The sequence below is a fragment of the Aquarana catesbeiana genome, linkage group LG04, assembly GCF_042186555.1.
Source record: "Aquarana catesbeiana isolate 2022-GZ linkage group LG04, ASM4218655v1, whole genome shotgun sequence".
NCBI lineage: Eukaryota > Metazoa > Chordata > Amphibia > Anura > Ranidae > Aquarana > Aquarana catesbeiana.
Window position 1 is genome coordinate 138,054,130 of NC_133327.1, and position 22,080 is coordinate 138,076,209.

At 41.3% G+C, this 22,080-nt stretch overlaps 1 protein-coding gene across 1 annotated transcript in view; it reads right to left on the minus strand.

The window, feature by feature from the left end:
- Nucleotides 1-4,199: 4,199 nt before the first annotated feature.
- ING5 (inhibitor of growth family member 5) overlaps nt 4,200-22,080 on the minus strand; it is a 53,587-nt gene continuing 35,706 nt past the window's right edge. Inside the window, exons 5-8 of the mRNA XM_073625756.1 lie at nt 20,434-20,521; nt 17,393-17,528; nt 16,851-16,912; nt 4,200-13,812 (exon numbers count right to left, since the gene is read on the minus strand). Of these exons, the coding sequence (XP_073481857.1) occupies nt 13,776-13,812; nt 16,851-16,912; nt 17,393-17,528; nt 20,434-20,521 (323 nt within the window). The 3' untranslated portion in view covers nt 4,200-13,775. The remainder of the gene's footprint in view (nt 13,813-16,850; nt 16,913-17,392; nt 17,529-20,433; nt 20,522-22,080) is intronic.

The following is a 22,080-nucleotide window of genomic DNA, read 5'->3' on the forward strand; positions in this document are numbered from 1 at the left end:
TTGCAGAGACATGGGATTTGATAGACTTTTCTGCTGAGGAAGAACAACCTGATGAGCCTCCAGCAGAAGAGCTGCTATCAGGGCCAAAGTTCACTGTGTTCTGCCCAGCACCAACAGTGGCTTCAGCCTTCCTGAGAGAAGAGGTAGTCGGCCTTTCTCCTACAACACTGACAGGGACATGTGATTTTCTGCCAGCAGCATCTATGGAGTTAAAGCAAACTTCTCCAGCTGAAGATCTGGTAACTGAACAGAGGGTCCAAGACCTCTGTCCCACACTTTTACCAACTCCAGAGACTGGGGATTTAAGACGTTTCTGTAGAGGAGGAACCACCTGGCAAACCCCCAGCAGAAGTGCTGGCAACCGGACAGAGGGTCCAAGACCTCTGTCCCACACCTGCAGCAATTGTGGAGGCTCAGCCTGAGAAGATGGCAATCACTTCCCAGCAGCAGATACAGGGGGAGAAGGGAGAGGAGGTGTGTGTTGTCCCTCCCCAACAGTTGGCCAGGGTGGAGGAAGTGGGCTTTCCTCCCCAGCAAAGATCCGTGTACCTGGGAGACAGTACCATCGACATGTCGTCCCAGCAGCCAGATGAGGGAATGGAAAAGGAAGCAGCCGGCTCACCTCCCCAATGGCAGCTACACAGTTTGGGAGTGGAGGAAGCCAGCCTCCTGCCCCAACAGTTAGTCGGAGCAGAGGATGCGGAGTCCCCAGCAGAAGTGCTGGCAACAGGGCAGAGTGCTACCAACCTCTGCCCAGCACCGGCAACAACTACAGAGTTCCAGGGAGGCGGGGCAGTCGGCCTCCCTCTCCAACAGTTAGCCGGAACAAATGGTGTGGGGTTTCCAGCAGAAGGGCTGGCAACAGGGCCGAGGACTGCTGGACTCTGCCCTCAACTAACAGAGGATGGATTTCCTGTGAAGGTGGATGGGACTTCAGTCTCCACCTGTATACTCCAGGGATGGTGGGCAGTCGGCCCCGATCCCCAACAGCATGACAGAGTGAGCCCAGACACCCGGTCTTCTCTCCAGCGGCAGAAAGGATTCCAGGGAGAAGAGCCAGTCCAGGCCTCTCCCCAGCGGCAGATATGTTCTCTGAGAGAGGCAGAGGTTGGCTGGGTGAGTAATACTCTGTTTGGAACAATTTGTTTGGGGTACTGTGTGGGTACAGGCAGTAGAGGACTGGAACTATGGACTAACTTCGGAGTCAACCCGTCTGGGGTCTCCTCCTGTGTTAGTCTCCTGCCGAAAGGGGAGAAATGTCACAGACCTAGCCGGGACAGAGGCTGTTGGAGAGGACTGTATGCAAGCCTGTTGCCTTTTGATTATGGGCCCTAGCATTTGGGGGAATGGTGCTCTCTGTGAGCTGTATGCCTGGGGACCCTGGGGTTGGTGTTACGTTGGATTCAGCTCCATGTCCCCCCAAAACACACAGACTCTGGAACCCGTTATATGCCATATTAGAATGATAAGACTGAATTATACTGTTGGGACACATACTGTGAGGAGATGCTAATTTCATCAACTCCACTCACCTGTCTGATGTCAGCTATAATGTGTTTAATGTAAATAAGTTTAGTCTAGGTTCTAAGGGTATTCAACTCATTGTTGTTTGTTCTAATTAACCCTGTGTTGATGTTTATGGTAATGTGTGTAAATTGAATGAGCTGATCACATTGTCCTCTATACAATGTAGGAGACGGGACGACTCCTATTGGAGCTCATGTTAATTAGGTTAGCTTTGAGTCATCCTGGTGTATAAATGTGTGGGAGATCTCAAATAAAGAGTAGTTCTGATGTACTCCAAGACTGGTGTTGTCTAGTTCTTGGGGAATCCTATAGCCAGATCCATTGGACTCGTGTTCCAGAACTTAGGAAGCGGTATACTGACGGAAACACTCAAGCGGAGTGTGGGACGTTCCGTGACAATTATCACCCCTCAGCACTAAAGCACTTTAAAGGTGATTTTTATTTATTTGAAATGTGAGTTGTATACATGTGGAGTTTTTTAAAATTAAACCTTTTAAAAACGTTATCACACTATTGCATGCCTCTGTCATTTCCCGCATGTGATGTATATGAGGACAGTCTTTGAACATACCAGGAGAAAATAGTGGCTTTTGAGCTGGGCTGTTATCGGGAGAAGCAAGTGACTTGTGTTCCATAAACCTGTATAGGATAAAGGAAACAAAGGAGGATCTCTGCAGGCTATTGCTATCAATTGCAGGCTTATTTTTTAAGCCCCTAAGGTGAGGGTACACCTGGAGGGGGGTGTGTACACACCGCCTGAAGACACAATTATCACATGGTTGATGTTATTATGGACTTTTGCTGTTTAGTTTAACCACTTCCCGACCGGCGCACGCCGATGTACGTCGGCAGAATGGCACGGCTTACAGGGACGTCCATTTGAATTCCCCGCCATGCCATTGCGTGCACGCCGGCCGGGAGCTCCGTGAGTTGGGTCGCGGGTCCCGCGGACTCGATCGCCGCGGGGATACCCGCGATCGCCTCACGTTCTGTCTAGTGACAAGTGTCACTGATCACAGCTCCCTGTCATCGGGAGCAGTGATCAGAGTAATGCTAGCCCATCTCCCTACAGTTAGTAATCACTGCCCTAGGACATATACTTAACCCCTCCCGCCCCCTAGTGGTTAACCCCTTCACTGCCAGTGTCATTTACACAGTAATCAGTGCATTTTTAATCGCACTGATCGCTGTATAAATGACAATGGTCCCAAAAATGTGTCAAAAATGTCCGACATAACGTTGCAGTCACAAAAATAAATAAATAAAAATCGCTGATCGCCACCATTACTAGTAAAAAAAAAAAAATTAATAAAAATGCCATAAAACTATCCCCTATTTTGTAAACACTATAACTTTTGCGCAAACCAATCAATAAACGCTTATTGCGATTTTTTTTAACCAAAAATATGTAGAATAATACGTATGGCCTAAACTGAGGAAAAAAAATGTTTTTTTTTATATATTCTTGGGGGATATTTATTATAGCAAAATGTAAAAAATAATGCGTTTTTTTCAAAATTGATGCTCTTATTTTGTTTATAGCGCAAAAAATAAAAATCACAGAGGTGATCAAATACCACCAAAAGAAAGCTCTATTTGTGGGAAAAAAAAAAAGGACGTCAATTTTGTTTGAGAGCCACATCGCACGACCGCGCAATTGTCAGTTAAATGGACGCAGTGCCGAATCGCAAAAAGTGCTCTGGTCAGGAAGGGGGTAAAATCTTCCGGAGCTGAATCGGTTAAATACCTCATCGAGGACCCAAGTTGACTCACGGAGCACGATCACTTTATATATTTCTTTATATGATGTCAGGTTTTATATATTTATGCTATATATAGTCTTTTATTGGATATATATTTGTATCAGTATTGGTTTTATTTGTTGCATATTTGATATTAGCACTGCACAGTGTGTCATATATATTGACTTCCATAGCCTGCCCTGAAACTACAGAGACTCAAAAGGATCATGGGATATGTAGTATCAGAACTGGCATAGCAAGGAAACAGGAAGTCAGAATTTAGAAATTCGGCCAGGAGGAGTGACATCAGACACAGAAACCTGCTGTATACAGCTAAATGTGGTAAGATACAGAGAAACTGACAGTTGGATTGTGATTCATTTACATGCACAATGCATATGGTATCTGTACTGTTTACCCTCATGTAAAGCGCTGCACAAACTGTTGGCGCTATATAAAATTATGTATAAGTGGTTTTGGAGAGGAAAAGCTGGAGTTCTGCTTTAAGCCTGCCACAAATTTTTGCAGATTTCTGCCAAATCATCAGAAATTCGATTTGTGGCTGCCAACCCCCCCCCCCCCCCCCCAGCTCCACAAACTGACTGAAAATTTGTAAAAGGCAGGTGTAAAATGGTTGGCTAAACAGTAACCGCAGCCCATCAAATGCAGTCTTTGTTGAATATTCAGACAGCGGTGGGTACAGTAGGGGAGATCCCTCCATGCACATCATTTGGATAAAAATATTTAAAATCTGTATATGTATGGCTAGCATAAGGAGCTTTTACACACACACACACACATATATATATATATACATACACCATTGACAAATTGCTCCTTAAGATGATGTGGATAAAGTAACTTCATAATAAATGTTTATTATAAAAATGAACAAAGATCAGTAAAGGAAGAATCAATTAGGTGTGTGAGTTTATGTAATTCATATTAACATTTATTAACTCCAAAGTTTGCATTAACATTCCAGGTAAATATGAAGTGTTCTTAGAACTGCAACATGCAGTACTATTTAAATAGAACATTTACATTGTTTAAGAAGTCATAAATTAAATAACTCCATTATACAGATCATTATCATTTCATACGTCAACAGCTTGTAACCATCTATAAAACCTGGAGAAAATAGAATACCAAAATACACATATAATACATTCTGTTATCTGAGCTACTAGAAATGGACAAACCATCACACCAGTACTTTGGTCACAGTTAAATCGGGCTTATATTGATAAATATATATTCACAATCATGGCTACATTCAATAAAAACAGTTCATAGAAAGAAAAAAAAAAAAGTGGATTCTCATAAATTAGATTTGACTAACCACTTCATGTCCAGCTCAAGGGTACTTTTTCAGGTAAACAATGGCCAGCTGCCCCTTGCACTGCCTATCTTTTACCTTACACAGACCTCAAACAAGATAGCCATCATTCTTGTGTTCTGCAAAGTTTTGGCAGTCTTTTACTGTTCTTGCAGCCAGTTCGCTGTGAAGTACTGTGCATAAGTTGGCTTCCTAGAATACAACTAAACAGCCACCCCATTTGTTTGGCCCAAGCTCTGACCAGAGCAGGTCTCAAATTCTGAAGAATGGGCAGTTTGATAAGTGCAATTTAGTTACCTAGCTAAACGATGTTCGTCTATTTTTTTTCTGGGGAGGCAGGCAAATCAGGGCCCTTATGAAGGAAAGAAAAAAAAAAAAAAAAAAAGAAGAAGAAGGTCCCAAAACAGTGGTGGAGATTTACCAAAACTGGAGCGTGCAAAATATGGTGCAGTTCTGCATAGAAACCAATCAGCTTCCAGGTTTCATTGTCAAAGCGTAATTGAACAAGCTGAAATTAGAAGCCGATTGGCTACGATGCACAGCTGCACCATATTCTGAATGCACCAGTTTTAGTAAATCTCCCACTATATGTCTGAGATTTCAAAAGGACATGTAACTTGAAACAATTTGTGTAAGCATACCACAAACGGACAAAGTGGTTAATAAAAGTTTGCAGTTTCAAAATGGGACTTTTCCAGCCCTTATAGGAACAATCTATTGTCTTGTGCGTACATACTACAGCTTTCACAACCAGCAGCATTCTGCTGTACATTTTAATTGAAAACATCCATATTCAGGTTTGTCTGGGATACAACAGCTCTGCTTCACTGTCTGCATAGTTCTCTAGAAACCAGAAACCATCTTTGTGCTCAAGACGCATAAATATCTGTTTTAAACAGGAAGAGGCAGGTAAAAATAAAAAGAAGTGTGTGTGTGTGTGTGTGTGGGGGTGCAACCTCGTAAATCTTGTGCGCTTGTGCTTCAAATGATAAAACACTTGAAGCTGCAAAGGCATTATAAGAGATTGCACTAAGGTCTTTATTTGAAAAGGTCAGAGCATGGTGCAATGTGTAGAACCTATTACGACCCTTTTGGTGATCCTACTGATTCAATTAACTGCTGGAAGCCTATTTGGGTTACCTAACTGAGTTTTTATAGTAAATATTGGGAAGCAGCTAGCCTTCCTTGCAGAAAATAAAATGTAAATTTCATTTGATATTCCTTTGGAGGGGGAAAACTGGCCATCCTGAAAGTGTATGTAAACTAGAACAATACATTTCACTTTTTTTCTCCTTTTTTGATCTGTTAAATATAGCATTGAAAGCATTTAAAAAAATATTTGTTCAACAAGTGCAAAAAAACAAACCACCTCCCCTCTTTACGAAGAGGAGGAGGCGTTACATAGTCCTAACAGTCCATGTGCTAGAATGACAATGCTGCTCAGTATGCTTATCACTCTAGGATAGAATGCAAGTTATTGCCAGGATTATCAAGTTAAAGTAACGGATAAAGGATATGAAAAAAAACAAACAAAACAACACACTAATGCAGCCACCACATCCAAGGACAATACTATAATTTTTTTCTTTTAGTTTAGATACGCTTTAATAGTAGAGAGCCACCCTAATAGGGTATATGCACTAAAAAAGCCTGTTTTGAGCAAAACAGGCTTGATTGTCTTTTCTTACGCTAATATGAGCAAATGACATGTCTTCTTCCATGTGCTTTAATAAAATAGGCTAGTTGTGCCCAAATACTATGCTACAATCATCAGCAACCGCATTTTAAAGTGTTCAGTTGAATCCTAATAAAGTGATTTCTACTTTGTTAGAAGTTACTACATTTTGCACATTGCTCTTGACCTTATAAAAAGTGACCATGTTAGTCAGCAGTTAGGACCTGAAACTTTGTTTGAGAAGGAAAACTGCATAGCCATTCCTTCTCCATTCTGCCTGGATTTTGTCACAATAGGATGTAATGCACTGCTAGACATAAAATTTTTACAATATGTACATTTACTGCGACTTTAGTTAGGATGCAGTGGAAAGCAGTTTACTCGCAAACACAAGTCATCCTCCCCTACAAAATGTGTGAAAAGGCAGTGGATTATCACAATGAAAAGCAATAAAAATGTTCATCTGTGTTCACACATTGAACTAGGTTCAGATGATTACCTCTGTTGCATTTTCACTGAACCAGAACTCAAAACTGTGGCTGATTGTAAAGTGGATGATACAGGTACATCATATACAGTGAGAGTAAAGCAGTTTTCCTGGTAATACAAAAAATTACTAAAAAGCATGCATATATTCTGAGTAATATAATAAACTGTAGCTGCTATGCTGTGTTTTAAAAAGAGTAATACAGCTCTTATAACTGTTAAACACAAAAAAGGTGTGGAAGTAGAATCTGGACTAGAAAATGGCTTTTGTGACTAGACACCTCTTCTGTCATAAAGAAATAATATATTCTACTATATATAAAGTATTTCTCTTTCTATAGCGGATTCATATAATTTGTAGATTTACAAAATTTTTTTTTTTTATAACAATATTGGATTCCGAAACATTTGGCATAAGTGCATTTTTAAAAATGCAGCTTGATGTCCTGAACATCCCTGTGCTCTGAACTATGTAGGGAGGAGAGCCATTTATCTCTCTGGTGAACAGTAGATACCACAGTTATTACATCTGCAATGGACTTTAAAAGCAGAATGGCAATGTTTTGTGAAAGACCCAACTTAAATAAATTGCAGATAAAAGCACAGAAAAATAAATTTTTTTAAAATGCCTACTTGCTGGGTTTTTCTTCACCATAAATAATTTGTACTCGCATGCAATGTGCCTCTAAACTTGAAAGAAATTTTGACAAATTCAGGAAGAGTCAATTCCCTAGCACAGCCCCCTTCCTCATTGCACATCATAGCCCTCTCATCTTCTGGGAGTGTATAATGTCTCTGCTGGCTAAACGCCTTTTCCTCTACCCTCATTACATAGCCTTTTATGTAGTGCCAGGAAATTAACGAAGGGGAATAGTGTAGGAGGGTCACTTAAGAGTCTGTTGACACCACATTCAAGATGACAGCGCCCAGCAGCTGTTTCAAGGCTTTTGGGTGTGTACACAAGGGAGGCATTTACAGGTATAGAACATGTAAAATACTTTTAATTAGACATGCACCAAAATTTCGGCAGCTGAAAATGGTGTTATCGGCATTTTGCCGATAAGATAAAAAGGCACACAATTTTATTATGCTTATGGTGTGTTTTTTATAGGGCATGTGTCTCAAAAACTGCATCAAAAACCTAGCAGTGCATTATTAATGTGTTTTTTGCTGCGGTTTCAATGCATTTCAACAGGGAGGTGTGGGTTTTTTTTTAAACTGATCAGAAATGCAGCAAGCAGGATTTTTAACACCACAATGGAAGCGCTACAGGCCAGTGTGAAGACATACATAGAATTTAAAGGGATGCATTTTTCTTGCGCTAAAGGTGCCAATAATGGCAGACAATAAATTCATATTCATTTAAATTCATGATGTAGATAGATATATAATCTCTCTATCTATACATACATACACACACACACACACACACACCAAAATTTCCATTCGGTGCACCTCTACATTTAATGCACATATAAACTTCTGGAAAAGCATAGGGGGATACAGGGCTTCAGGAGGTGAGAATATGCCTTGTTGCCCACATATGTGAACTATTAAAGTTATAGGTTAGAAAAATACATTGCATCTGGAGCTTTGGGAGATAAAAAAAAATTTGTCAAAATCTGTGACTTGTGCCTCCATCTCTGATATAATAAGGCTTGCCAGTATTCTGGGATTGTAATCTTTAAAACGCCCAGAAGCCCACAATCTGCCAAGGTCAGGGCTGTGCAGGCAGCCCCAAATTTCAACTGGCACCTCTAAAGAAAAACGATTAAAGATTTATGCAACTAATCCTAAAAATTCATATATTAAAAGTTCTTCATTCAGTAGGATTCTCTCAGTAACACCACATTTATACATATAATCAGATCTCCATATAGTTAGACTTCATTTTTTTATGTATTTACAAAAAAATTGCCACTTTAAAAGGGCAATTCAACCTAAACCCCAGCAGCAAAGAGCAATATTTGATGATTTGTAGAATCAAAACATAATCTGTATTATCTATCTCTATATATATATATTTTTTTTGTTTAAAATATAATCTTGAATTGGATTTGTTTTAAGTATTCTTTGGCTCTAACTCTCTATAGTTAAGTATACCAAGTTGTGATCATCTACGTCTGTTATAATTGCACCATAACATAAAGGGACACTGTTATGCCATTTAAGATTCATTATGCGTATTTTGACACGGTTAAAATATGCATTTTATTGCTGTCTGGTCTAGTTTCAACAAATAAGCACTGAAAGAAAAACAAGCAGTGCTTAAGCTCTACGGAGCAGGTATATTGCCCAGCAGAGCTAGGTCAACATTAGCAGCACACATCACTTGATTACGTATGCTGTGGGTTCACAATTGAACACAGTTATATGACCATGTACCCACAACACTCTAATATACCTGGGACAGAAATTTTTGGCTTTAACTGGATAATTCTAAAGCCTAGTACACACAATGAGAATATCGGTTTATGCGTTTTTTTTTTTTTTGCATGCTAGTCTCATATTGAAAAACCAATAGGTTACTAAAATGACAAAAATTATCATACAACTGTGCAAGTAATGTATCGTTTGTCACTTCAAATAATTTTGCATGAACTGTCACAATCGGCTCTGGAAAGCTGTGTACTAACCATCAGTTTATCATACGATCGCTTTGAAAGCAATATTTTTTTGTCCAATTTTCTCATCATCTGTACTAGGCATTAGAGTACACTAAACAACTTACCAAGAATCAATAGAAAGGCTGCTACAAGCAAGGGTATGGTAACTTTACACTGTCAAAGCAACTAATCTTAAAACACGTTATGCTGGCAAATTGTCTTTTAAATGAATACTCAGAATTCATAAACATTTTTAGGAATAGTTAGACTTAGGCTTTTCTTCCACTTTGAAATTAAATGAGAACTTTGCAACATGCAAACAAAGGGGTAAATCTAAACAAAAAAAAATATAAAAAGTACCTTCCAGAAGATCAACTTCAACCTGAGAGGCTGCTAGACACCCCCTGCTTTATTTATTCATTTTTTTTTTGTTAAACACACTGTGTGTTTAAAAAACAGGCTGCACCTGGTTCATACACGTGGGCCGAGGAAACAAAATGGATCTTCCGATTAGAAGTAGCTGCTTAGATTTTCATTTTTAAATGTATAGTACAATTGTCATTCAATGAATATGCGGATTAAGGGGCAGGTTTTTTTGCAATCTTAAAATTTCAGCACATTGCATACATTCACATTATTAACGCCTTTCTACACTGCAAGAGGGAAATTGAATCTGTATGCTAGATAATGAAAATGGGCGGACAGGCAGGATTTTTAATGCAGAGGAGGAATGCTTTGTCTCTTCTGCATTAAAGCTGCTTGCCTGCCCGCCCACCCTTGTACAGTTCACTGCACAAATTCGGCCATGCCGAAGCGGACAGAACTCCCATGCACACGAGAGAGTGACGTCCTCTTAGTCCTGCCAATGACACCAGCCAGCAATCGAGACCTGGAAGCCGGCTGTCTGAAAAGGTCAGCGGCTGGCGGGGAGTTTCCGAATGGCACATCGCTGGATTGAAGATTATAGTTTCACGTTAATGCAGCAGTTAAAGTGAACCGGACCTGGCCTAAAATGTATCTAAAAAGGCAGCAGTGCTAAATAACCAGTGTTAGCCTTCAAAACAATCCCAGTGGAGACCCATGGATCTTAGGGCTCAGGTTATGCATGCAGACAATAGGATTTTTATACTCTCTGTAAAAAAATGTTTTTCTTGAAGAATATTAAAAGGACGGCAAGATTGGACAATGGCAAACCAAAAACTATGGGCCAGCAAACAATATTCCTCTCCAACTACCAGCATGTCTTGATTTGGTTGCAAAAGCAGGATTATAAACCCAGATGTAAATGTGTTCTTGTTCACAAATATTTTCCAGGTGTTATATAAACCTTATGCTCTTTATTGCAGATGTAGTACACACTCTGATGTTTCCCAAGTTAGGCACAATTCTCTCATGCAAAGGGGAAAGTCAGATGGCTCCTGGAATGAAGACGTCAAATCTGAAATCAGCGTGTCTGAACCATTTCCAGTAGAAGAAACACTCTGACCTGAGCAGAATCCAAATACGATTAGTCAGTTCCATTGTATATTTCTAAACATTCAGAATTCATCTGAACAGTTGCAATGTCTAGAAAAGTCAAAGCTGCATTGTCTTGACAGAACTTTAGCTGACTGTTCACTCAATAGGAGGTCATTTAGGTATCCCCATAATGGGGATGCCCTGAGAATGCAGCAGGGCTAGCACCTTGTTGTAAACCTGAACTGCATAAAGAAGCCAAATGGCAGGACCATGAACTGGTAGTCCACAGGCCCCACAGCAAAACCGATGCCTTGGGAAGATGGGCCTAGAAGCCAATACATCGCCCTGCTAAAGAGAGGTCATGACAGATTTGATAGATTTCATGTGGAATTTTTGAGCTCAAATTAAGACATTCAAAGCTTTGAGATTAAAGATGAACTGGCTCTGAAGCAGCTAAGGGCATGGGTAGATTAGATGTAGACTCGGCCGGAAAGAAGCAGGCATGACTGTAGTGAAATCCTCAGGTGAAAGGGCAGAGGAACTGGTGGCCAATGGTGTTAAAGAGCACTCTCATAACAAAACTGACTGTAGAACAGAGGGTAACAGGATTATAGACAGATGTCAGCACTGTCAGATGAAACACTGAAGCCAGCCCAGTGCAGTTCAGATGGTGAGCTGGCAACACCAGTAACAGCAGAACTGTTCCCCATGTTTCTAGATTTAAACAGGTTGCAAATACATTAGTAAGGCAACTTACATGTCAAGGTATAAGGCAAGGCCTCATGTACCCACAAAACCCAAACCGCTGGTGGCAGATGAGGGTCAGATGGATGGAAGTACCCAAAGTCACTGTAGGATGGAATCAAGAAAAGATGGAGTTCCACATGGCTCCTAAAGGCTCTGTTCACACCTAGGCGTTTTGTTTTCAGGTAGAATGTCGCGATTTTGTACAGGTCAAAAGGTCACCAATGTAAAAAGCAGAAAACGCCTGTAATCTGCAAATAAGGAAGCTTCTGTACTTTGAGCTTCAGATGACAAAATGCTCAGATGTGAACATGGGTCATTGGATGAATGGGATTTGTCTTGTTGGGTGTTTTTAGAGCTGAGGCTTACAGCAGAAAAACGCCCAAAAATGCCTAGGTGTGAACAGAACCTTAAAGCAGGAGCAGCAGCAGGTTTGATGCTTGGTGATGTATTGTGGGAAGGCTTGGAGTAAGCAACATTTCACCCAGTGGATGATGTCAGCACTCAGTCACAATTTAAAGGTGCTCAGCAACCAATGTAAATGAGGTGTCTCCTGGTGTTCAGCACAACTGAACTACTCATGGACTGAGGCTTCAGAGACAGGGCAAGAGAAGACAAAGCAGGCTGCTCTGGAACTGGAAAGTGCCCTGTAGCACCCTACATTGAACCCAGTGCCCGAAAGTCACTTCTAGGCTACCCCTGCAATGTCCAGTCCATTGGGGTCTGAAAGCAGCGCTCCAATAGAAAGTTTGAGATCAAAAAGATACCAGCTCTTGCACCTATATGAAGACTTGATTAAGAAAAGAAAAAAAAAAATGGTGCTAGTAAAGATAGGCCAGTCTTTTATATAGCAAAGCTGAAGAAATGACATCCACCCTCCTCCTAGGACACTAGCTAAAAAATGAGGCATGTTGATAGTAGGAAGGTCACATCCTGGTCTGCTGGCTTAATCCATCCATTTGTTTAGTTCTGGTGTGTACGGACACACTGAGCCCAGGCACCTGTGTGTGGATGTTGCAATCAGATTGGGTGTGTTCCTCATTGTGTGCGCTGCTCCTCTTAAGACTTCACACATCCTGGTCTGCCCTACAATTTGTTTTCCCATGTCCAATCCTTCTGCAGGCAGCAGTGTAACCAAAAAAAATAGAAAAAATGGCTTTTGCTCAATTTGCCTATAGGAATAAATGGCACGGCAAAGCACCAATGTATTTGTCATACAATGTGAACTCGTTCTCGGTCAGCTGGTAAATGTTTATTGAATTTCTGGCACTAAACACTTGAATCACAAAAAGGTAAGGCTTAATTTAAATTTTTGAGCAGACATTGGAGTCATATACAGCCTGGGCCTATGACTCATGGGACTCCACAGGGACAAATTTGAAGACAGAGGACTTCCAGCATTTCAGATTTATTACATTACAACTATTTACGCCAGGTGAGGTTCACTTTAAAGCACATCTCCAAGCTAGATGCATTTCATAAGTAACACTGAATGCACTATAGGACAAGGGTCCATAACTGTTTACAAGGGGTCTGCTGGAGACCTCCTTTGTGTTACTAACTTGTGGAAACCTAATAAAACAGGGGCTTTAAATACAGTAGAGAGGTGCCTCTTAGAAATTATTTAGCACTAAACTCTTTCCAGAAATGGTCTTACGATTCAGTCTGTTAAGCTAACCATATCAACCAATTTGCATGAGCAGCACCCATCTAATCTTTTACACAAGGAGGTGTTAGGGATGAGAAAAGTGTACACTAAGGGGGTTATTTACGAAAGGCAAATCCACTTTGCACTACAAGTTTTTTATTTTCCTTGCATGTCCCCCTTAGATCTAAAGTGACTGCACTACCAAGTGCACTTGTAGTGCAAAGTGGATTTGCCTTTCGTAAATAACCCCCCAAGTTAGTTTAGTCCATCCAGTATAAGTCGATGTAAAAACATTGTTGGGGAAGAATAAAAAATAAAATGGGATAACTGACACAATGTATGTAAAATTAAACTTGTACAAACAGTACCAATCCCAAAGTGCAATCAATACTCTCCCCCCAAAATAATGGTTGTACACTGAGCACAACCTGCCTTGCTGCCTTCTGCTTTTGAAAGGAAGCAGACCAGTAGCAAGACAAATGGCAGGGGTGATACATGAAACATATAACACAAAAGTAGACAAATTTCATAACGGATACAAGTGCTGTAATCATTTCCTCCGTTCCTGGGTACAGCGGGGACAGAACCTAGAAATATAAAGTTATATATTGTTAAGCTTTCCAGATATACCATTGTTATTAAAAAAAATGAGGATGGTTTAAAAAGGGTAGGTACAAAGCTCCTTGCCTCCCCTTTCTGGAGGTATAATGCCTCATTTCACATTTAAAGAATAAGTCCACCTTTTAAAGCATGCAAATATATTAAGGATTGAAGCGCTAGTGATGTTCAGTAAAACGTATAAAATTAATTGCAAATATAAATATACATAGTATAGCAAGCTAGAAAGTCCATATGTGATGAATCCCATTACCAAACTGCGACGCTCAAACAATAAACTTCTTTTTCTTCACCACGAGTGCTCAATAGATGGGTGGCCACACACCAGAAAAGGATGAACCCTTTTTACAGGAAGGTCAAACAGCGCTTCTGGAATACCAATTGATTCCACAGTTCCACTCCACTGGCCCCTCGAGATGAAACTAGGATGGGAAAAATGACTCCACAAGAGACAAGAGGAAGGTCTCATAATGTAGTAATTTTATTAAGGTGAAAAATGACAACAAATGGAGATCACACTCGCATGTTTACACCTGGTGCCTGGATCAGCACTGTAACATGTGAGTGTAATCGCCATTTGTTGTGGTCATTTTTTACCTTAATAAAATGACTACACTATAAGACCTTCCTCTAGGTCTCTTGTGGAGTCATTTTTCCCATCCTAGTTTCATCTCGAGGGGCCAGTGGAGTGGAACTGTGTTGTCAGTGGAATCAATTGGTATTCCAGAAGCGCTGTTTAACCTTCCTATAAAAAGGGGTCATCATTTTCTGGTGAGTGGCCACCCATCTATTGAGCACTCGTGGTGAAGAAAGAGAAGTTTATTTTTTGAGCATCACATTTTGGTGTTGGGAATCATCACATATGGACTTTCTAGCTTGCTATACGACTATGTATATTTATATTTGCAATTAATTTTATATGTTTTACTCAACATCACTAGCGCCTCAACCTTTAATATATTGTTTGCATATTTTGGTGACTTGTTCACTCTAAAGGTTGAGCTTATACAATGTTTGTTCGCTGATTCCACAGGGCACCATTCATTGGTTTTTCATTCTTTCAACCTTTTAGAACACGTTACACCTATATTCAGGGTGTAACATGTAATGAATGCACCAAAGCCACCCTCCCAAGCCTGGATTTTTCTACCAGAGTCTACTGCCACAATTAAAAAAAAAAAAAAAAAAAAAAAAAAAAGAAGACGCAGACATGCAGGGCTCCGCCCACCTGGCTGCATCACTCATTTACAGTCCTCTGTAAATGGAAAACTACAAGGTCCGGCAGTCTTTGCTGCTGTCGGCTTGTAGTTTTCAATAAACTACCACAGCGCTGTGAGCACTATAGTAGTTCATTAGGGTCTTCCTGTCAGAATGTATCAGGTTTCTCGTACAAGGTACGAGCAAGCTGTAACAATGACACATCTGCAGGAGACTTGCATGGAATCAACAATCTGCTGATCGCTGGTGCAATGCTTCACAGGCTCCCAAAACAAAAAAGTAATGCACTTTTTTTTACCTGCAAAAAAAAAAAGTGCAATTTTTTTTTTTAAGTGAACTTATTCTTTAAGTCAATAGGGGCGCAGCAGCTGCACTGGCACAGCTGCTGGTAACAATTTGACATCTATGCGGGTGCATGGCCCTAAAACGCACCTAGGGTGCCGTGTACCCACACCTGAACGGATGTCACATTGGGAGCAGCGATTGTGTCCATGCAGCAACCACGTGATATCCCAATGAACTTGAACGGGACTAGCCACACAGGGATGCACAGAACACCTGTGCATCCCTGTGTGGGTAAACACAGCTGTCACACAGGTGCAAACACTCTGGGGGTTATTTACGAAAGGCAAATCCATTTTGCACTGCAAGTGCACTTGAAAGTGCAGTCGCTCTAAATCTAAGGGGTAGATCTGAAATGAGTGGAAGCTCTGCCGATTTTATCATCCAATCGTGTGCAAGCTAAAATGCTGTTTTTTTATTTTCCTTGCATGTCCTCCTCGGATCTACAGCGACTTTACTTCCAAGTGCACTTGTAGTGGAAAGTGGATTTTCCTTTAGTAAATAACCCCCTCTGTGTGAACAAGGCCTAACACTTACCTCTGATCAGCCTATCCTTGGGTCTCCCTGCTGAAGCCTACCACCAGGCCAAGTGTTAATGTCAGTTTTGTAGGTCTACAGACACTATGGTGGCTATAAGAACAGATGGGCAATACCTGGTCTAGTGAAAGGTGCAGCGTGGGACCCAGGTATTGGCTGATTTGTGGGGCAGGAGGGTTGAGAGGTGTACAAAAATAAAGTAGTAAAGCTCCTAAAAACTTAAAAGATTTAAGTGCACTAACTTCACTAAAACCAGTTAGCAATTTCACAAACTAATGTTCAGAGGGCGGTGAGCAGTTACTAAAAATAGCAAGTATCTGACAAATCAAGAAATGGGTAGATCTTTTGTCAACCCCTTTCAGCTATGACATTATGTTTTTGCATAGGTTTGGCAGTCAGTATAACACAGCTTTGTTTTTCAGTAGGCCTCTGTCTCCAATATATGCACAATAAGCTAAAAACATAGGAAATTGTTTTCTTAGCCTAGGTGACTACAGATTTCTGGGAGCTTACAAGTCTGAATGTCATTAGCGGGTTAATATCCCCTTGCCGCCGTGCCTTAGCATATATGCGGCCTTGGCTTTAGGGGGTTATACTGGGATGATGCCCGCAGAGGCAGGCATCATCCCAGTACCGTTATTTTAGAGCGGGCGATCGGCTATCCAGGGATAACAACAGATGAGGCTAGAAGCCACTCGGTTGTTATCCCAGAGGACATCCCCCCCCTTCCGCCGCTCTTACTGGGCCTCCCATTCCATCAGAAATAGGCTTAGTCAGGAAAGGGTTATACCTACAGTATATATCTATAGTCACAGGCAATTTATAGGAATCTATACTTCTGACAAAGTGATTGGAAGTGGATTTTAACTCCCCCTTTCCTATACAAAATTAGTGAAAACTTAGTACACACCATTTTCCTTTGGGTTTAGTGGTGAGATCCACACATGCAAAATGAAACCACTCTATGGGACACTAGGAGGAAAAACAAAAACAAACAAAAAAAAAAACAATTACCTGGTTGTACTTCACAAAATAACAGCTTATAAATAACAAAAAAGCCACTCCACTGCAATGTTTAAGAACTGAAAACAGGAAACCTCTGCAAAGCAAAAATATACTCGCCTGTCCAGCTGCATTGGTGGATTGCTTTGCTGAAAGTTCTTGTACATTTGACACTTTGGGGAGTATCAGAATCCCCTGCTACACTTTTGCCAGCTCCTACATCACTACAACACCTAGCAATGTAGGGGGTCAGGAAACAAACTAAAGGGGAGCAGGGAATCATGTGTTCTTGTGTGTGTTTGTTTAAGCAGGATTACAGCTAAAAATAAATTCATTAAATAGAAATAGCTTACAGGATTAGAGCTGTAGTCAGCAACTAAAAAAGGTATAACATACAAATACTGAACAAGTTTTTTTATTGCAAAAATAATATTTTAATAGGACACTTACATCTGGATTGTCACAGCCAATCATTTCTCCATAGGACACCTGGTGACACAAGCAGTAGGTGGGTTCGTTGGGGTCTACAGGCATATCAAGGACATCAGAAGGATGTACAGACAATACTGCCTCTGAGAATGCTGGACTGCAAAAAAAAAAAAAAAAAAAAATATTATATACACAAACAGACACACTACAAAAAGGGGTTTAGTGGTTGTAACAAAAAAACACACCACCCACACACACCTTTTTTTTCCCCCAAGGGAAATAAACTGCAGACTTGTCAAAAACAAGTTTCAGTACAAGACTCCAGATGCGCGCGCACACACACACACACACACACACACACACACACACACACACACTAGCCGAAAGATGGCTACAGCACGGTCGTCCAGATCTGGGAGGATGTCAAAAGACGTCCTAGAACCCCGCAACTTGCAGCGCACATCGGTTGCGCTCTGTGACCTTCGAACACAGATCAAGGTAAAGGACAAGTCAGTGGCCCTTTACCTTGTGATCAGCTGTGTCTAACCACAGCAGATCACATGTTTATCAGCAGTCCTTTTCTCCCACGCTGTACCAGTGGGAGTAAAGGAGAGACATAAACAGGCAAGCCTGTCAGCACATCGTTTACATGGATAATTAGGGCACAGATCATCAGTGCTGCCTCATTTGTGCCCACCAATGAATGAGAAAAAATTACCTATTTGAAAAATGTTATAACAGATTAAGAAAAACATTTTTTTTTCTAAAATGTTGTCTTGTTTTTTTAGCAAAAAAATAAAAAAAACTGTGGTGAATAAATACCACCAAAAGACAGCTCTATTTGTGTGAAAAAAAAAAACAACAATATTTTATATTGATACAGTGTTGCATTACCGTGCAATTGTCAAAGTGCAACAGCACTGAAAGTGAAAATTGGCCTGGAAATTGGGTGAAAGTGCCCAGTAGGCAAGTGGTTAATAAATAAATATATCACGCACATGTGCACACAGCATTTACTTACACACACACACAAAGTAGTGTCACTTGGGCTTCTCATAAGGAGTGAAGGATCCCAAACCCTTGTTTCTGCACAGTGCTGTATGGGTGTCTTAGAAATGACCCAAACACATATGAAAGCTGCCAATCCTTCAGTAAATACTACATGCCTTGCTTTCCCCTTCTCATCCAATTGTTTCAACAACATTGAAGAACTACACAAAATAAATGTGCAGCTCCAGAATTCTGATATAAATCTACGTGCTTGTTTCAGGTCAGTGACTCAAAGTATGTTAGTCAGAAGCTAGGCATTTTCAGGAGCAGATCAGCAAAGGTCTCCAATGGCTGTTTCCCAGAACAGGTTGTTTTTTTTTTTAAATGGACTTTTGGTCTGCTTATGAGACGACCTAAAGTCCATTTAACCACTAGGCGTCCTTGCTATAGCCGAAAGACGGCTAAAGCGCGGACTCCAATTGCCGGGAGGGCGTCCCTGGCGCGCATCGGGGAAATTGTGTGTTGGCCGTGTCCCTTGGACACAGCCAATCACAGATCGTGCTAAATGGCCAATCACAGCGGCCATTTAGCACTCGAACTGAGTGTCCAATGAGAGATGAACTCATGTGTAAACATGAGATCATCTCTCATTGCCGGCTCTCCCTCCTCACACAGAGACAGCGTGTGAGGGCGCGTGTAAAAAAAAAAAAAAAAAAAGAAATTACAGTACAGTGCCCACAGTACCTGTCAGTGCCATCTGTCATCAGTACCACCTATTAGTGCCATCTATCATCAGTGCCACCTATTAGTGCCATCTGTCATCAGTGTCATGTGCCATAAGTGCCACGTACAAGTGCCATCTGTCATCAGCACTACATCAGTGTCACGTGTCATTATCCTGGTGCTCCAGGGCCTTCAAAAGTGTAATAGGTAGTCAACAAGTTAGATGTGCAATTTATGCTCCTAGAACACCTGATGGTGCTCCCTGCATGTTGGGCCTCTCTAAGTGGCTAGGCTGTGAAAAAGTCCCACACATGTGGTATCGTAATACTCAGGAGGAGTATCAGAATGTATTTTAGGGTGTCATTTGTGGTATACACATGTCATGTGAGAGAAATAACCTATTACAATGACAATTTTGTGGAAAAAAAAAAAAAAAAAAAAATCTTCCATTTTGCACAGAATTGTGGGAAAAAAAATGACAACATCAAAAACCTCACCATGCATCTTACTAAATACCTGGGAATGTCTACTTTCAAAAAATTGGTCATTTGGGGGGTATTTGTACTTTCCTGGCCTGTTAGGGTCGCAAGAAATGAGATAAGCCGCCAGTACATCAGGTGTGATCAATTTTTTAGGATTTGCACCACAGCTTGTAGACTGTATAACTTTCACAAAGACCAAATAATATCCACTAATTTGGGTTATTTTTACCAAAGATATGTAGCAGTATAAATTGTGGCCAAAATTTATAAAGGAAAAAAACAATAAATTTGCAAAAGTTTATCACAGAAACTAAGAAAAATGCTTTTATTTTCAAAATTTGATATTTTTTCATTTATATAGAGCAAAAAAAAAACAAAACAAAAAAAAAACAGGAGGTGATCAAATACCACCAAAAGAAAGCTCTATTTGTATGAAAAAAAAAAGGATAAAAAAATAATTTGGGTACAGTATTACATGACTGAGTAATTGTCATTCAAAGTGTGAGCACTGAAAGCTGAAAATAGGTCTGGTCACAAGGGGGGGTTGAAGTGCTCAGTGGGCAAGTGGTTAAAAAAAAAAAAAAAAAAACTGTTCTGGGAAACAGCCGGTGGAGGCCTTTGCTGACCTGCTGCAATCATATTGTTTGTCACACATCACCTACTTCATACTATTGTCTGGTAAATGGTTTAAAGTATTGAAGTCATTTCATCAGAACAACCAGGCACCTAGCATATCCAGAAAGAGGTCAGCAATAGCATTCTCCACATTTCTATTTGTAAAGGTGTGCACTAGTTCTTTGCACTTCATACATGACTAAATATTTTGAATTCGTTGTGCTTGCTTTGCTGCTCCTAACATCTCCTCACCCTCCTTTTAACTTCTTCTTCTTTACAGTGTCCTCTTCTGATACCCTACGGCCTCGGGAACCTCGTTTGTCTTTTTGTGATCGATTCTCTGCAAAAAGAGAACACACAATTTTATGTACTGAAATGAGAATAACCTTCATACAGATCTGGAATAAAACAAGAGGCATATTAAAAAACAATATAAAAAAGGGGGGCGTGGCCTGACACAGCATGTGAGCGGACGTCTTTTCTAGCAGCTCCGAGATCCCTCTGCACAATCCTGTGTAATCCTCCTTACCTGCCTCTCTATTACGGCTAATATCTCTCCAGATCACTCGGGGAAGACCCTGTGCTATTCTTTTTGGCACTCTGGTGGATGGGAAAGCGTAAGGGGAAGAAGCAGCCCCCGGCCAGGATGAGTATCACCACGCGCTGCCAAGATGGCCACCGCTCCACACTCGTCCTTGGCATCCACGCCGGATCTGTTTGGAGAGGAGCCTGATCCCTCTTTGCCACCTTCTCCCGGGGCCTCTGCTCCTCCGGCGCTGCCGGCCCATTCATCTCCCAGCGATGACGGTCTGGAGGACGGCCCGGACCCAGGGCCTAGTCTGCTGGATGTCCTTAAAACTATCAAGGTAAATCATTCAGATCTCATGGGTAAAGTGGAGGAGCTCAAGCTGGACATAACTATAATGCGCCAGGACATGCATAAAATGCTGGACCAGGTCTCTGACACGGAACGCCGCATCAGTTTTATGGAGGCCAGTGTCGGCCTGGTCCTTCCTGCTTTTAAAACCCACTGCATCAAAATCCAATCCCTGGAGGACAAAGTTGACGATTTAGAGAACCGTCTACACAGGAACAACCTGCGCTTTGTGGGCCTGCCTGAACGGGTCGAGGGTGCTGACCTGGTTTCCTTCCTGGAGAGCTGGTTTACCCAAGAATTTGGGAAGGACAGTCTATCCCCCTGTTTTGTCCTGGAGCGTGCCCACAGAGTACCTGGCAGACCGCTTCCTGCAGGCAACCCCTCTCTGCACATGGTAATCCATCTCCTCTACTACAGGGACGGGGATTCTATCCTGCACATTGCCCGCATAAAAGGGAGCCTGAAGATTAACAACGCATCGCTGTCCCTCTTTCCTGACTACTCCCCAGCTGTCCATGCCTCGAGAGCCAAGTACCAACATATCAAGCAGAAGTTGAGAGAGAAGACCATCCAGTACTCCATGTTATTTCCTGCCACGCTGAGAGTTGTGTACCAAGGCCAGGTGCACTTTTTCCAAACCCCTGCAAATGCTCTTTCTTGGTTTGAGTCCCTGCACCAGCCTGGTCGCTTGTCCGGCACCTGCTACCCGATTTGGTTTCTTCCTCGGTTATGTGTTTTACCTTTCCACCCCAACCACTGGGACCATAGCTGGGGCAGGTATCTTAAGTTGAATGCCTTGTCATGAGGATGCAGATCTCTCATGGAGACTATGCTGCTACTGTTCGTTTACTCTCTGATCACTGACTGATCCAAAAGTTTGTTCGCTGACTTGCCTGTATTGGCCATGTTCCTTGCATACACATGCAGTTCGGGGTCTAAGCCAGCTCCTTGTTTTTGGGGCATGGCAGGGGTTAAATTTGGGCTACGGCCTGTTCTATATGTGTTTGTTTGTCATAGTTTTG